Source organism: Esox lucius, chromosome 7, assembly GCF_011004845.1.
Source record: "Esox lucius isolate fEsoLuc1 chromosome 7, fEsoLuc1.pri, whole genome shotgun sequence".
NCBI classification, from domain to species: domain Eukaryota; kingdom Metazoa; phylum Chordata; class Actinopteri; order Esociformes; family Esocidae; genus Esox; species Esox lucius.
Window position 1 is genome coordinate 18,728,305 of NC_047575.1, and position 17,623 is coordinate 18,745,927.

The window sequence follows — 17,623 nt, forward strand, 5'->3', positions numbered from 1 at the left end:
TGAGTAACTAGAAGCCTGTATTAGACAAGAATGGGACAACATTCCTATTCATAAACTTGAGCAACTTGTCTCCTCAGTCCCCAGACATTTGCAGTCTGTTATAAAAAGAAGAGGGGATGCCACACAGTGGTAAACATGGCCTTGTCCCAACTTTCTTGAGATGTGTTGATGGCATGAAATTTTTTATCAACTTATTTTTCCCTTAAAGTGATACATTTTCTCAGTTTAAACATCTGATATGTCATCTATGTTGTATTCTGAATAAAATATTGAAACTTGAAACTTCCACATCATTGCATTCTGTTTTTATTCACAATTGTACACTGTCCCAACTTTTTTGGAATTGGGTTTGTAGAAGCTTGAATTATGCTGAACTGTAAAATGTGTAAACATAAATCATACTTATTACCTAACACTGTGTTGATACAAATAATTATGTGCTGTTATTTTGAAAGTATGTTTTAGCCCTTTGACGCATGCGATCACACCAGTGTGATCAGGTTAGTCCCTGAGTGGTCCCTGAAGCATACGATCACACTGGTGTGATCAGGATAGTCCCTCAGTGGTCCCTGAAGCATACGATCACACCGGTGTGATCAGGATAGTCCCTCAGTGGTCCCTGAAGCATACGATCACACCGGTGTGATCAGGATAGTCCCTCAGTGGTCCCTGAAGCATACGATCACACCGGTGTGATCAGGATAGTCCCTCAGTGGTCCCTGAAGCATACGATCACACCGGTGTGATCAGGATAGTCCCTCAGTGGTCCCTGAAGCATACGATCACACCGGTGTGATCAGGATAGTCCCTCAGTGGTCCCTGAAGCATACGATCACACCGGTGTGATCAGGATAGTCCCTCAGTGGTCCCTGAAGCATACGATCACACCGGTGTGATCAGGATAGTCCCTAAGTGGTCCCTGAAGCATACGATCACACCGGTGTGATCAGGATAGTCCCTCAGTGGTCCCTGAAGCATACGATCACACCGGTGTGATCAGGATAGTCCCTCAGTGGTCCCTGAAGCATACGATCACACCGGTGTGATCAGGATAGTCCCTCAGTGGTCCCTGAAGCATACGATCACACTGGTGTGATCAGGATAGTCCCTCAGTGGTCCCTGAAGCATACGATCACACGCTTTTATCTAGCTCAAACTGTGTTGCTAATTTTATTCACTCAATGTCAGATTAAAGGACATTAAAGGTTACTTACATGGCAACACACAGCTAACAACAAATAAACCTAATACGTCTGACACGAAAATAAATGATATGGGCAACGAGAACAACTTCCCATATCCCAGGAGAGCTGACGAAGTTTCAACATCACTGAGTAAAAACTTTCCATACGTTTCTTAACTCAAATGTAGCTAATGTTTGTGGGCGCTGCCATGTTTGACCATAATATGGTGGCAAGAGCATGGATGTGGAGTAATTTTGGTCTGATTGATATAGGGAGAACTTTTTCTGAGAGACCATGACAACCGCTTTAGAGTGATTATGCAATACCTGCATTTTGACAAAATGTAGATATGATGGAAAGGGACAATTTTGCTACAATCTCAGATACCTGGAAACTTTTTGAGAATCGCATTGTTTGTTACAAACCCGGAGAGAACATAAATGTTGATCGAACGAGATGCAAAAATCCATGGGTCATCATAGCCCACGTCATCCAAAACAATAGACAAATGTATTTTCTTTATTTGATCAAGTAGTCAATTTCCTTATTCATGTAGGCTACTGGAAATCATCCTTTGATCATCCTTTTACTCTTCTGATGGAATTTACAAATAAAATTCATTGAATAATACACTGTAATGTTTTTACTTGAAGAGAAGGCTGGGTTGCCATACACCCGAGCATATGCCTTTGTAGAACAATGCAAGAGGCTACATATCCTTGCATCTATCAGTTTTATTTCTATGAATAGGCTGTAGCCTATGTGTTATTCATTCTTTGAAGTGTTCATGTTCATCAAGCAACCGTGCTTTAGGCCTATATATGGCTATTCATGCATAAAGCCTTTGATCATCGCAAATTGGTTGATAATGTCTCTTATTTTACCTAGTACATCATCAAAACTAGATACAAATTAAAACCAATTTGAATTTGAATAATTTTATTGTAGTGTTATTTTCATTTTGTACAAATGTAGGGGCCTAATAATCAAATGATAATCCTATAGCCTCTGTTTAATAATAATATTTTGTGTATTATTTTTTTGGTCGTATTTTTTTGTATGATAAAACCTTCATTACAAAGCCCTGAAGCTGTGTGCTGACTGGGGACGAAATGTAAAAAACAAACGAGATGCATAAATGCAATGTATTTGAAGACCACATTGTCCAAAAGCACAAAGACTTTTCTATATTTGATCAAATAGTCAATTTCGTTATTCATGTAAGCTACTGTAAATCATACTTTGACCACCCTTTTATTCTGCTAATCAAATGTACAAATAAAATGTATTGCATAATACACTGTCCTGTTTTTACTTGAAGAGAAGGCTGGGCTGCCATATACACAAGCCTATGCTCATGTGTATGTTGTGTAATTGTCATTTTGTAAATTTGTAATAATAATTTACATAATAATCAAATGCCTGTGTTGTTAGAAATATGCATTCTATGAATAAATTATATTTTTCAAATTCATTAACCATTTAAGACATTATTATTATTATTATGGACATCACCAAACACTGGGTTTCCTCCTTTGTGATGCTTTGCCAGGCCTTTACTGCAGCTGTCTTCAGTTGTTGTTTGTTCGTGGGTCTTTCTGCCTTAGGTTTTGTCTTCAGCAAGTGAAATGCATGCTCGATCGAGTTGAGATCAGCTTGCTGACTTGACCATTGCAGAATATTCAAATTCTTTGAAAAAACTCCTGGGTTGCTTTCGCAGTATGTTCTGGGTCATTGTCCATCAGAAAAGTAAAGCGCCATCCAATCCACTTTGCTGAATTTGGCTGAATCTGCGCAGACAATATATCCCTATACACTTCAGAATTAATCCGTCTGCTTCTGTCTTCTGTCACATCATTAACCGTTTGACGCGTACAATCACACCAGTGTGATCAAGCTAGAGTGGTCCCTGAAGCGTACGATCACACCGGTTAATGGGCCCATTATTGTTCTCAATATATATGCTCCCTCTGGGCGATGTAATCCGAAATCACAATGTAAACTTTCACTGTTACGCTGATGACACACAGTTATATATTTCAATGAAGCATGGAGAAGCCCCTAGGTTAGCTACTTTGGACGCATGCGATTCAGATATTAGGAAGTGGATGACAGAGAATTTCTTGCTCTTAAACTCAAGGAAAACAGAAATGCTCGTTTTAGGACCCATGAAACAAATAGCGTTGTTAGCAGATCTCACTGTGAACCTCGACGGCTGCATGGTCGTATCCCAAAAAACTGTAAAAAACCTAGGTGTTACCCTTGACCCTGACCTCTCCTTTGAAGAACATATAAAATATGTCTCAAGAGTTGCTTATTTTCATCTTCGAAACATTGCAAAAACTGATGCAGAAAAATGTATCCATGCTTTCGTTACTTCTAGACTAGATTACTGCAATGCTCTTCTCTCTGGTTATCCAGACAAACTAATAAATTAATTTCAATTAGTGATGCACACGGCTGCTAGAATCCTAACTAGAACAAAAAAATGTGAACACATTACTCCTGTCCTGGCATCCTTTCACTGGCTGCCTGTTAGGGTTAGGGCTGATTTTAAGGTTTTACTCTTAACCTATAAATCAATACATGGACTTGCTCCTACTTACCTTGCTGAAATGATCCAGCCATACATACCTACACATAACCTTAGATCGCAAGATGCAGGCCTTTTAATTGTACCTAGAATTTCTAAACAAACAGCTGGTGGCAGGGCCTTTTCTCATAGAGCTCCACTCCTGTGGAATGATCTGCCAATTAAGGTTAGAAATGCAAACTCAGTGCAAACTTTCAAGTGTCTACTAAAAACTCATCTCTACAGCACAGGGGCGTGAAGGTGACCAGTAGGCTTGATACTGTCCACCCTTGCTGTCTTGCCAGGTGGGCTCTCGTCGCCACTGGGATGCCCTCCCTCCAATGCCTTTCGGGGGAAGAGTCACTGGCTTGTTGTTGTCTCTCTGTTGCGCCCCTGGCAATTGGGCTGTACACTGTTGGCAATACTCGGTTGGTGGGTGTCCCTTTGGTTGATGCCTGGCAAAGTGGGTGAATTGATTTCCTGCCTGTTGGGCCCTGTCCGGGCCTCCCCGGGGTAGGGCCACAGTGTCGCCGGACCCCCCCGTCTCAGTTCCAAAGTGTTACGCTGCTATATTATGGTGCTGGGGGATATGAGGAATGCCCTTTCTAACTTTTCTCAGTCTCCTCCAGTTTAACATTTTTGGAGGAGATGAGGTCCTGGTCCACACCTGCGGTGTACCTGGTTTAGGGGGCCCATTGCTGTCCCTGTCCTTGTCCACCTGGTCATACTTTTGACCTAGTCTAGAATCAAATAGACTCTGGATTTAGCGCAGAGAAATGTATTTATTATTCTAACTGGACTCTTAATATCTCACCCGGCACAGCCAGAAGAGGACTGGTCAACCCTCTGAGCCTAGGTCCTCTCTAGGTTTCTTCCTAAAATTCTGCCTTCTTAGGGCCCATACGGAAATGTAATATATGACATATATGTCCCTATATCGCTAGTGACACAGTCATATATGCTACATATAAGACAATATATTGCTATCACATATATACATATCTCTAGATATATGTTGATATAGGTTTATAACCTATATACATTTTCCATATTAAATAAGTATATTGATATATATTAATATGATGTATATGATTATTATTTATATGCTATATATAAGACAATATATTGCTATCACATATATATATATACATATCTCTAGATAGATGTTGATAGGTTTATAACATATACTCATTTAATATGGCAAATGTATATATGTTATAAACCTATATCAACATAAATCTAGAGATATGAGTATATATGTGATAGCAATATATTGTCTTATATTTAGCATATAAATAATAATCATATACATCATATTAATATATATCAATATACTTATTTAATATGGACAATTTATAAATTGACACATGCATATGTATATGTTTATTATTTATATAATAATGTATGTTTTGACCATATATGTCACCGATATGTTTAATTTATATATGCAAAACTATTTAAACATACATTTTACATGCCTATGTTTTCCTTATTCCTTGTTTTCCTTTTTTGAACAGTTTGAACTTTTATCAAGTCTACACACTCCTAGTCTACACACTTCAAGGCTACACAATTCATTTCAATTTCTATCCCATTTTCAAATCTTTTATAAATAAAATGTATTATTTATTATTATTTTACCACTTTTTAACTGGCTCATCTAAAAAAAAAAAATGCACAAATTCTATTTGAAAACAAATTTAATTTTTTTCATGAATAGACATACATCAATATATGTAAGAAAGTACATACATGCACTACATATGCAGATGCATACAGATTACAGAATAATATACAGTTTTGTTTGTCTTAAAAAATCCAGGGTCCTTAATTTAAACGCATTTCTCTTAACTTAAGCAGCTATGCAAACCCTGGGTTCTCCACTAGCATTCAAAGAAAACAAACTTTTGGTGCTTTCAACAAAGCTTGTCAGAGCTGCAAAAACTGATGACACTGATGCCAGACCAAAAAAATACCAAAATTAAACGGTTACTTCGTAATAGTTAAGAAAATTCAAAATGTAATCACATCTGTGCTGTTCTAAAGGCATGTACACACATTTGTGTTCAATTGCTGAGGCATGTACAGCAGTTAGGTGAGACAGCACCTTCTCAACTGAATGAAAGTGTAAAGGATTTTGAACACAAGCAGAAAAGCTGTGCTTCCCCTCCTCAAAAAAGCGACCAATAGCATAACAAGTACTGCCGTTTCCTACATCTGTCACCATGAATGTTTTAACTGAGAAGTATGTGTTGTCAGTTTTTAAACGAACTACAGTTGAATTTCTCTTCTTTGAACGGTGGTATGCCTGGGAGTGAACGATCGCACCATTGACAAACACTCGATCATAATATTCTACAACCTGCTTCTCCACCCTATCACCAACACTATGCAAAGCAATGTAGTCATCATGTGCCATCATTTTTTTCTTGGGTGGTCCAAAAGCTGTAATTCCCAAACACCTCACTGCATGCTTTCGCTCTCGTTTTCCACTCAATAACTGCCCAAGAACAGCACTACACTCTGAGGAGGGATTTTTCAGTGTTTGACTGGCATACAGTGGAAGTGCTTTTTTCATCCAGAAAACTTTACATATTTGGATGGGCACAGACTGGGTGCTTTTCACCATTTCGATCAAGTCCATGTTATAGGCCTCAAATTGAAAGGCAGAATGGGCCCATAATGGCCCCCAATTCTGGACACTTCTAGAGAGATGAAGGCAGAGGTGAACATTAAAGCTGACATTGCCTATACCATAAAGGGGCTCCATCTCAGACACAAACTGATGAAGAAGGTCCTGTGCTTCAAAAAGCTGCCGAGATGAAATCGATGTGGTTAGCAGCAAAGCTATGCCACTTGCAAGTTTCAGCCAATGATTAAGGTATCTCTCAGGTAGAATCCCCTTAAGAATGGGGATACTGTAGTAAAGTAGCCACACCAGCCATTCATGGGCTTTCCAGTAACGTCTTTCTTTTATGGATCGAGGTGTTCTGGAGACATTACTTGGGGGCTTTATTTTTAACAGTAGTTTGTCAATTTGTTGTATGGACCTGCCTAAGTACCAAGGAGATTGGTGGTTTTCAGAGTCACACCATAGCGAAGTGATAGATCTTGTAACTCCAAGGAGGACACTGTGCATGTAATCAGGGACACATCCCTCAATTATATCAAATCCAGGTAAAAGGGACAACACCGATGGTCCTTTCACACCTGCTGAAGGTGTGCCCGTCTCAACAGCTCTCATAACTAGCTCCAAAGTCTGACTTTGACATCTAAGTTCTATATTTTCCTCAAATGGGTAAACCCTGGCCTTTCCCCGACCACGTTCGACAACTGTTCCCTTCTGAAGACAAAAAGAACATCCAAACTCCCCATTGAACTGCTTAAAGTTCTGTAGGAGTGGACGGGCAACGGAATCACTTACAAGTATTAAAGCATATACTTTGCTGGTACCATGTACACCATCAGATGTAACCCAATCAAAGCCACGCTCATGTAGATCCGTGCACTCATTCACAAATGGTTCAAGATACATGTTCATTGGGGGCTTTTTAGCTCCAAACCACAATGCTGTTAACATAATATGGTCAGATCTCAGATCGGGAGGTAGTTCATTTAAAGTGCACAACACGGGCCATATGGACTGTGAAGAGGATTTGAATAAAGGTACACCATCACAACTAAAGGTGATTGAAAAATTGGGGCAATCATTTAAAGTTGTGAAGATTTGCAAGGTCTTTTTATAGAGCACACCATCACATACATCACCCAAGTGTCCATTTACGTCATCCTTGTTATTGACGGTCAACTGCAAAAACTTGTGTTGTTCAATAATATTTCGTAGTTGTGCTTCTAGAGGGAGAACAATAAAAAAGTTGCCCGATTTCACGTGCTCCTTTGCATCAACTTGTTTGCCGCAAATTCTGCAACCTACTTTTTCATCTTTTGTTTCCATTAAGACCATACAATCTGAACAGAAATGCTTGATAATAATATAGTCCCTATAATCAGTCATGTTTTTGTAGAAGTGATGTTTAGTAGCTGACACTGAGTGTTTACCGGTGATAGCATTTATGACTTGAAGCATGTCTTCTAGTGCTTCATCGGTCAAACCATGTTTTAATTTTAGAGCTAGGAGGAGCAACTCATGCTCTTTTCTTTTTTGTTCATGTAGTGCTTTCTCACTGTATTCTGACACTGTCCATAAAGGAGATACATGGCTTTCATTGCTGGGCGTTTTCTCCATAATTTCATTCTCTGTAGTGCCATGTTGAATGTCATCATTGCCCTCACTTGATTCTTCTTGGTAGTCAGCCGTTTTCTGTTTCTCATGAAAGAGTACCTATACAAAAGGAATTTATTTAAAAACATCAGTTAAAACCTGAAAGCATAACAGAAAATGGAATGTTTGTATGGCACCGTATCCTTACCTGCACATTGACTTCCACTTTATTGTGTAGGATGCTTGAACCATGAGGTGTAGTTGAATCCTTTGCAACTTCTTGCTGAAAGTTAAAGTCAACAATTTAACAAATCAATTCTCAAACAAAATACAAGAAGCCCTACACATAAGGCAGGGCTCCATTTTAGGAGCACAAGCAGAACATTTATGGCCACACCTTAAATCAACCTGCAACACAGTTTTTCATATTAAAAAAATTAAAGACATTACAATGTGCAGTTTTATATGAAGTTCCCAGGGCTCCAGACAAACACTAACAACTCAGTTTTACAGAAAGCATTTGGTAGCACTGGGGGCTGACGCTAAAGTACTGTGCTTGAGTTGTAGATACAATTAACTTTATCATCATTCATAATGTCTTAATATTAATTCAAATCAAAACGATTAAAAATTGTAATTAGGGAGTGGAAATAACTAATAACCGCTCCTCTGTAGCCAGTGTTACAACAGTAATTTACTGTGTTTTTATTTTTAAATAAGTGAGTTTTCCTACATCTTGAAACTTTTCGTTTTATAAATAGGAACTATCTTTAAAGGATGAACAAATAATGTTTTGGTCATACATTTAAATATGGTAATATTAAAGTTTTGAAGTGCTGGAAAATATGTCTAGTACTTGTAAGTGTTTGACTATTTCTTTTTTTGCGTCATGCCTAACACTTCTTAGCTGTTATATTATCACTGTAAAAAACCACGACTGCTTTATTAATCAAACTCAAATATTTTTTGTGTAATTAAGCCTAACCCAAAAGCATTAGGTTGTGCCCCACTCTCCCCCTACAGCCAACAGTAGGAAGCACTTAATCCAGGATTAAGCTCATCGGACATAATTTGTTTGGACATTGTGTTCATTGTTGTTCCTCACCTGACTGGATGTCTGTACAGGGCTGATGGTCAAAACTGGATTCTGGTCTTCTGAAGTCTGATTCTGCTGTGTTGCAATATGATACATATTTTGTTTTATTGAAAATGTATTGCAATGTTTTAGGGGGATAAATAATCATTTTAATAATCATTTTCAAGCAATACTTTGTAACACTTATGACTAAGAACAGATGTATAACCTACAACACATTAGAGAGTAATTTGTAATAAAATTATTCATACCTGCAAAGTATCGCTCATGTGCTTGATACGCATGTCAAAAAAAGCTGGGTCTTGCTAAAAGGCAAATAAAAATAACATGGTAACTAAAGTAATACCCAAGACATACAACGGAAATTATTTACCATAAATTCCAAAGAGAAAAAACTAAATTTTGACAACCATGGAGTGATTGAAGTTTAAATGTTAAAAAGCTTATTGTGGCAATAGGGAATTCAACTGATGATTTTTTTAAAAGACAAAATAGTCTGGCTTTTAGTAATGCTAATTTAGAATAAAACTCTTTTGTAATCTAATCCTGCAGCCCTGAGTTTGTTCAACTACCATCAAGGTACAGGCCCGTGGTCTTTAATCCTTACCTGTAACATATCAACGACAGCATTTTGAGGTCCACGGACTCCAACATGGTGGGTTCGTCTGCAAAGCATAAATCAAGAGTTATATAACAAAAATGTTTGTAATAATTGACACTAAAATAAAAAAAATTCGAAAACGAATACAATTAAATTAACTTAAATTAATAAGGGGTGATTTTCCCAAATTCCTGATCTGATGACATCGACCATGCAATTAGCATACAGAGGAAAAAAACGTAGCTTTAGCCTAACACTGTTCAAATTACTCAAACTGATGGTGTTAATATTACTTTGCAATATGATTCCATCTCAAAAATTCTGTAGATTTCAAATTAACATTTTTTTTGGCTATTGCCATTTGCCACAGACCCATCAAGTCCCTCTGCTATCCGCATTGAGTAATAATATTGATACAATTTAACATTACATACCTTCTCCAGCGATGCTGTGTTGTTCGTGGAATGTCTTTGTTCTCCAAGAGATACTTCTTGTACTTCATCTCATATCACGTAGCAAAAGGTGAACGGGCGCGAACCGACATATATGATCTTTGGAAACTCAAAATGTTCAAATTCATCGAGCAATCAGGACAGAACAACTAGCGCTGAAGCATTGCGAGAATCAAAGTACCGCGATTGCAGACTGAATCTCGTGATACTTTAGACTGTAGCCTATCTTTAGGCGCGCCAAAATTCAAACAGTCAAAAGACCGCCAAATACCGGTACGCTCATTCAGTATAGATAGACCAACGGATCAAGAATGTTCGCCCTTGTTGAGTGGAAAGATGAGACTGAAAAGGAAAGCTGGAGCATTGTTCCAACGTCACATATAAAAAATTTCACTTGTAATGATTTTTTAGACGGACTTGATGAAAGTTCTGTTCATATAATTGAGTGGAGAGGTGGACTGAAAAAAAAACCTAAAGGCGGATGGCCTTTGTACGAGGCAACGGTGCACAAAGTTGCAGGTAAGTTAATTTCTGACCTTTTATTATAATTCACACATTTTTATTGCACAGATAATACATAATTTAAATAATGGCTGAACTGCATGATCTATTTATAAGCTACTGATCAGATCGAACTTCGAAGCTAGTACATATAATTGAGCAGATATTCACCGTGTTTAACTGTAGGTTTTTTATTAGTAATATATTTTTTTTACTACGACATGTAACGTTACTATTAATACTGCTTGTGTGCGTTGCATTTTAATGTTCATTTTTAAGAGCTAACTACCAGTAGGCCCAGAATATTACAGTGCATCATTTGAATATCTTTGTTTGTTATGTGAGAAATATATTTAAAAAAAAATACGATTTCAGCTGTCAGACACATTTAGTGAAAAAAATAAAATAAAAAGAGTCTAGAACGAACACAATAAAAATCAAGTTAAAAATATTTCAAATGTATGCCAGTAAACTTGCAGGATATTAAATCCTTGTCAGAATATGTGCTAATATATTGAACACTGTATCCCATTATGACATCAATACTTATTGTGGGTGCATATATGTGGTCAGGCTATGTTGTTATAGCCTCATTGTTGTTAGTTGTCTCTTTTGTTTTAGATTCTACAATTTGTATTCCCTTTTTCCCCCACAGAGAGACAGTCCACCCTAGAAAAACTACAACACGAGAGGACACAACACCAGTCCAGTTCAAAACCTCTTACCAAACGAAAATGCAAGACAAATCCTAAGTTTGTTGAAGAGGAGACCAGTGATCATGGACCATCTAGCCCTAAAAAGGTAACAATATATATATATTTACTGAGACCCAAAACTCGCATCTGCATTGCGAAAGAAATGGCTATAATATAGTTTTTGCTTAAGAATAAAATTAAACAAAATCATTATTATTCATAACTTTGCAAATAAATGACTACATTTAAATAGTAATTTGAATTAAATACTTAAAATGAATCATCCAAAATTAGGAGTACCTAATAATCAAAAAAAATTCACTAGATCTTGACAGGATCCTTTTTTTAAGTTATTATTTTTTATTTTTCACCATTTCTGAACAAGCTTATATTAGCAGGGTTTATGCGGAGTCATAAAAAGTCATTAAATGTCTTAAATTTACTACTAAGAATTTTACGCCATAAAAAGTCATAAAAACGTCCAGATTTTCCATAAAAGGTCATAAATTTCATTCAGCCACGTCTTAAATTGATATGCTCGTTCATTCATTGGTTCTGCCATTGCCATGCACTGGCGGAATAATGTTAAATGCACAGGTTAAATGCGCCAAAAGCGGAACGCTCATTTGAAACGGGCAGCCAAACGGCAGCCAAGCCCCAAATACATCAACCGGAAGTTGAAGCCGGCCCAGTGCCGCCATCTTGTAGCAGAACTTCACCTGCGTTAGTATTCCCATTGACTCCCATTCATTTTGGCGTCACTTTGACAGCGAATAACTTTACATCTGAGGCGTTTAAAGACTCCAATTGTCCATTATTTATTTCTAAAGAAACACGACAATGTATAAAAGGCGCATTACCTATGTTACATTATGACCCCGTAGAAACCGTTTTTGTAAAGATAGGCTAACTATTGCGTCATAACCACGTGACTCTCAGTCGCACAGTAGAGAGATTACCGTAGAGACAGGAGGAGAAGCTCACAGGCATTACAAAATAATTAATCAAAATACTTATTCCTGCTCACTCATGCCAAATAACTTACTTATATTGACTGTCTTCTATACTCTTTGCTCACGCTCGCCGTATCTGCAAGATTTACGTTAGTCTTGGCAGTTGGCCTGCACCGCTACTAGAATATTTACATCTGTCAGTCAGGATGCTCACGTCATCAAGCTTAGTTTGAGTCTGCGCGTCAGGAATGGAAGTGCAAAGCAAATCGCTAAAAGTGTGCTTCACTTGTCTCAATTGAGATCCAATGAGAAGACTCTGTCCACTTCTATATACTGTCAATGACGGCAGCGCAGCGCGAGCTCACTACAACCAATGCGTTTACTCTGTGAATTGTTCACCTGTTTGGCAAGTGTTTGTCATGATATGTTCTGACAATAAAGAGTAACTGTAGTTATCCTGGAAATTTTGGACAATCTCGATGGCCGGACATGTCCGGGAAAAATAGGATGGTAACCCCTAATACTCAGATTTCTCCACAGAATAAGAACCAGTTAGCTTAGCTTCCAAAAAAAGATAGCTGACACTATTTGTACATTCTGTGAGTGTGATCGCATCCTCTATGGGCGTGTTGAAAATTGAAAGAATAAAACGAATTAAAAAAGTAGATTTGTTTTTCCAGACAAAAAAATACATAAATCTCTCATCTCAGGGGGATATGAGGGGGAAAGCAGGGTAATTTGAAAATGCTACAGGTTTTCTACTGATACAAAGCTTATTGCTAAATCCTGAAGTATCCCTTTAAGAGAGAGTTTGATATCATAAAAAAAATTCAGCTCTTTGTTTTTAATGTTTTGTACTAATATTTTTGTCATGTTTTATTTAGCGGCAAACTGATGGAAATTTGGACAGGGAGATTTTGGAAAAAATTAAATTACACCATGGACCTCGATTATCTTCTGCCACAAATTCAGTTGCTTCACCTACCTCACCATCTTCTGCCTTGCCGCATTCTCCACCACCGGTTTCTAACTGTCCACCAGCATCACCCTCAGCTCCACCTGCCTCATCATCACCTGGTTCACTTTCACTTACCTCACCTTCTCCTGATCCTCGATCCATCGTTGCACAATTAAAGGCAGAGAATGAAGCCCTCAAAATTGAATTAGAAAACATTAAAACAAATGTTGTCAGTCGTAAGTGTTAAGAAAACTCCAAATATTATCCCAAATATTTCTAAATGATAACCCAAATATTATCATTTAGAAACCCATACAAGTTTGCCCTACTGAAAATCAAATTTTTCTTTACTGTTTTGCTTCCTAGAAATGCCAAAACTTCTTATGACGATGGGCAAGCTGGAAAAATGGCTTGACGAGAAAGAGCAGACCCCACAGGAACTGCTATCACCTTCCAGCATACAGGAAACTGTGAGTATGCTGTTTTCCAAACCACTACTGTAGTAACAGCTATAACAGCAAGGTACGACAGTAAAGACTTATGAAGGGGGAGGAGAATTGATACGTGCGTCACGTTTAGGCAAGAAAAAACTTCTGCATAGGATACACCTGTGTATCCTCTAGGGGTGGAACGGAACACAGAAGACACGGTTCGGTTCGTACCTCGGTTTAGACTTCATGGTTCGGTACGATTTCGGTACAATGGAAGGAAAAGCAAAACAAAAATGCAGAAGGTATTTTTATCAATTTCTTAAGCCTTGTACTAAAAAAAAAGTTTTATTAATAAGGGCATAGAACCAGTTTATTTTTAGTGCACTGACAATAGTTTTATATAATTAGTTTATTGATTAAATTAATTAACAAAAAGACCTTGCAATATGTTTGGTAATATTACCTTAATGAATTAAAAATGTATTTGCTATATTTCAGATCAATATATTTGTTTTCCTTAATTCCAATTAACTCTAACTTTATTTTCATCTGAATTATAGGCTAATTGATTTCTGTATAAAATATTACTAACATTAAAAACAAGTGTTTGTAACTGTAGTTATCACTCCCTCTCTCTCTCTCTCACTCACTCTCTCACACACACACACACACACACACACACAGTTTGATCGCGCGCGCACACGCACTCCAGCTGAAAATAGAGCGTCAAATTCGACGCTAGTCCAATGCGAATTGGACGCGCGTATAAAGCACAGGTATAAAGCCAACGTTCGAAGCGAACACAGGTTCAGAGCGGTTCAGAGCGTGCTTCTCATTTCTTATTTGTGCATCCTCGTTTCCTTTCCTAGCTTCCTTTCCTTGCGTCTCAGCTCCACCCCCTGTAGGATGCGAGGAAAGGCTGCAAGGAAAAGACGCGAGGACAGAGGAAAACTTTTTTATACATTAGAATACTTGATCACTCGAGTGTCACTTCATAGCGTCATGTTCAGCGGTCAAAGGATCTGCCCTTATGTTGTTGAAGTTTCGTTATTTAAGAAATTAATCATAAATAATAATACAGCAAGATACCATGTTGAAAAATGTGAGATGTGTGGTTTATATAAATTGCAAAGGTAGAGTATAAATAAAAAATATTGTAATTGATGTGAAGAGGGAGGAGAATTTATATGTGCGTCACGTTTAGGCAATAAAAAGCTTCCGCATAGGATACACCTGTGTTTCCTCGCTTATGACTCCTCAGAAAGCCTCCTCACTCCTCGATCCTTGACTCTTCGCAGTGCAATTAGAGAACTGAGATGTCCTTCAATATGGCTGAGCTCGATCGGTTTTCTGGTCATAGGATGGAGGACAGAGGAGCGAGAAGGGATATTGAGAAGCACCCTAGGTGTCACATTCTGATCTGTCGTGTTTGCACCTGTTCTCATTATCCTTGAATAGTTTACCTTCTTCCACCTGTGTTCAGTTAATTATCATCACCTGTTTTCAGTTCATCAGTGTTTGTATTTAGTTCCTTGAGTTCAGTCAGTCTTTATTCGTTCTTGTTGTTTATTGGTGTGTTATCCTTTTGCATCTTTTATGTAACATTGTGAGTAAATGTTTATATTGGAGTTCTTTGACTCACTCTTCTTTAATCTAAACCACACTGTGACACAATGTTTTATTTTGTAATATAACTAATATTAATGCATGTTTGTCCTCTCCCCACAGCTTGAAATTCACCCGGGCTCAGGAGTTTATGTTCCCAAAAACGTGTTGTGGTCAGCTAGCCATGCAAACACCCCCACTACTATGGCACGGATGCTCTTACTGGGAGTGTTTGATATCGAAACCCTTTTAAAGAGCAATCTTAGAGGTACGTAATTGGTCATACCATGTGCAAGTGTCTGTAGCCTATAATTAACTTTTTTTGGTAATTATGTAGATTAAACATCTTATCTGAAGTCTTTGGGTAAGGGGTCAAAGTCAACAAATAAAACTGCTCCATTATAGTAATTCTTGCATATTTATAGATATGTATACTCATTCACATTTACATTGAAATATGAAGCTTTATAAATAATTTGAGTTGGTCTATTTACATTATCCCCATTTTACTAAAGCAGAATGAATAATGTAATGTACTGTATGGTTGAGTAGTTAGATAGGAGTGGAGTTAATTCTGATTTCGTTCTAATCTCTATTATGTTGCTCTTTCTTAGGTGGCAAGTCCAAAAATGTGAGCCCTGGGGAAACCAAAGAGCCATTGGACAGGATAAAGATTGATGCAATAATGAGTATGTATATTACTTGGTTAATTGGGCCTGAATTGTGTAAAACCAAATGTGACCGTCAAACCATCAGAATTGATCAGTTTCAGTGTGATGACACTTGCACTGGGTTCTCAATAATTCTTAAATTTCAGTAACACAAGTTTATCTACCAACAATTTAAGTTAATTTAGTGTTTTAGGTTATTATAATTTGGCTGTTCTTAGATAAATGTTATAAAACTAAATGCTTTTCTTTGTCTTTTATACAGATGCAGTGATCCAGAAGTTTCCTGGAACCACCAGGGGCCAACTAGGAGTGGCTATTAATCAAAAGGTGACTGAACTGCGAAAGTCCCAAAAGACTTGCACTTAAATGAACTGGCTGTATTGTACCTGTTGGTGGATTTTCTTGTTTTTGTTGTATTTGTATAATAAAGTTGCGTGTTTAGTAGTTTTCTAATTTTGCCAAGCTTAATTTCTTAAACTGTTTTAATAAATATTTTATCTGTTTTACTGTTGTTGTTTTTTTGCTAACTGCACCATTTAACATTTAAGGCTTAGGCATGTCATGTTCATTGCATTGCAAGTGTTTAAGTTCATGTCCATAACCTATATTTAAAAATATGTATGGAATTAAAGCTTTTTTTTTTACGTTAGTTTACATCATACATTAATTCCAAATATTTAGCTGTTAATATAAGAACATAACATGTATTCAAAATATGTCTACACAACATTTTTTCATACATTTATCAAAAATATATTTTATATATTTAATTTAAATATAAAATACATATACTATATAAAAACATATGTCACATATATGTAGGCAATATGTTATGCATATATGTGTAGTTTGTATATTGCACATATATATGATGTGTATATACACAAAGTAATATATGTCAGGTATATTGATAATCATATATGTGACATATTAAAAAAAATCACTATTATACATATATAAAATACATGGGCTAGTTTTATATGTCAGTATATGAAATTGTTCCATTTTTGATTAGGTTTTATATATGGGCAGACATATATGTACATATATGTTTTCACTTTCTATGTGGATATATTTAATATATGTAAATATCATATATCTACATATATTACATTTCCGTATGGGGGAGTTTTTCCTTGCCACTAAAATCCAACACTACTGTTGTTTGCTCCTTGGGGTTTAAGGCCGGGTGTCTCTGTAAAGCACTTTATGACAACTGCTGTTTTATTGACCGGTGTGATTAGAACATCTTATTTAGAACGCACCATTAGCATGCCTAGCTACAAGTAACGTAACAATGGCTGGTCAGACTGTGCTGTTATTTACTCACATTTAGCTCAAACAGTGTTTATAACGTAAGTGTTTCGTAAATTTTATGGACAGAATTTCTAGGCGCAGCCAGGGGCCGGAGGGTGTCAGGTTTGGGGACCACACAATTTCGTCTCTGCTCTTTGCAGATGATGTTGTCGTGTTGGCCCCTTCTAACCAGGACCTTCAGCATGCGCTGGGACGGTTTGCAGCCGAGTGTGAAGCGGTGGGGATGAAAATCAGTACCTCCAAATCCGAGGCCATGGTCCTCAGTCGGAAAAGGGTGGCTTGCCCACTAGGGGTCTTGTTCACAAGTGAGGGAAGGATGGAACGGGAGATTGACAGACGGATCGGTGCAGCTTCTGCAGTAATGC

At 37.3% G+C, this 17,623-nt stretch overlaps 2 protein-coding genes across 3 annotated transcripts; one reads left to right on the forward strand and one right to left on the reverse strand.

Moving 5' to 3' along the window:
- Positions 1–482: 482 nt before the first annotated feature.
- On the reverse strand, positions 483–10,198 carry LOC117594752. Its single transcript, XM_034293469.1, has 7 exons — positions 10,110–10,198; positions 9,682–9,739; positions 9,326–9,379; positions 9,084–9,149; positions 8,187–8,261; positions 7,427–8,098; positions 483–569 (listed from the first exon to the last, which is right to left on the reverse strand). The coding sequence occupies exons 1-7, from the start codon at positions 10,175–10,177 to the stop codon at positions 483–485; spliced, it is 1,080 nt and encodes a 359-aa protein (XP_034149360.1). The 5' UTR covers positions 10,178–10,198.
- An 88-nt stretch (positions 10,199–10,286) lies between these two features.
- On the forward strand, positions 10,287–16,337 carry LOC117594702. Of its 2 annotated transcripts, XM_034293067.1 has the most exons (7): positions 10,287–10,646; positions 11,284–11,429; positions 13,161–13,470; positions 13,601–13,704; positions 15,394–15,538; positions 15,885–15,959; positions 16,204–16,337. In XM_034293067.1, the coding sequence occupies exons 1-7, from the start codon at positions 10,439–10,441 to the stop codon at positions 16,305–16,307; spliced, it is 1,092 nt and encodes a 363-aa protein (XP_034148958.1). In that variant the 5' UTR covers positions 10,287–10,438; the 3' UTR covers positions 16,308–16,337. The 2 variants fall into 2 exon arrangements, with proteins under 2 accessions (XP_034148958.1, XP_034148957.1); XM_034293066.1 differs by lacking the exon at positions 16,204–16,337 and having other exon boundaries at positions 15,885–16,181.
- The last annotated feature ends 1,286 nt before the right edge of the window (positions 16,338–17,623 follow it).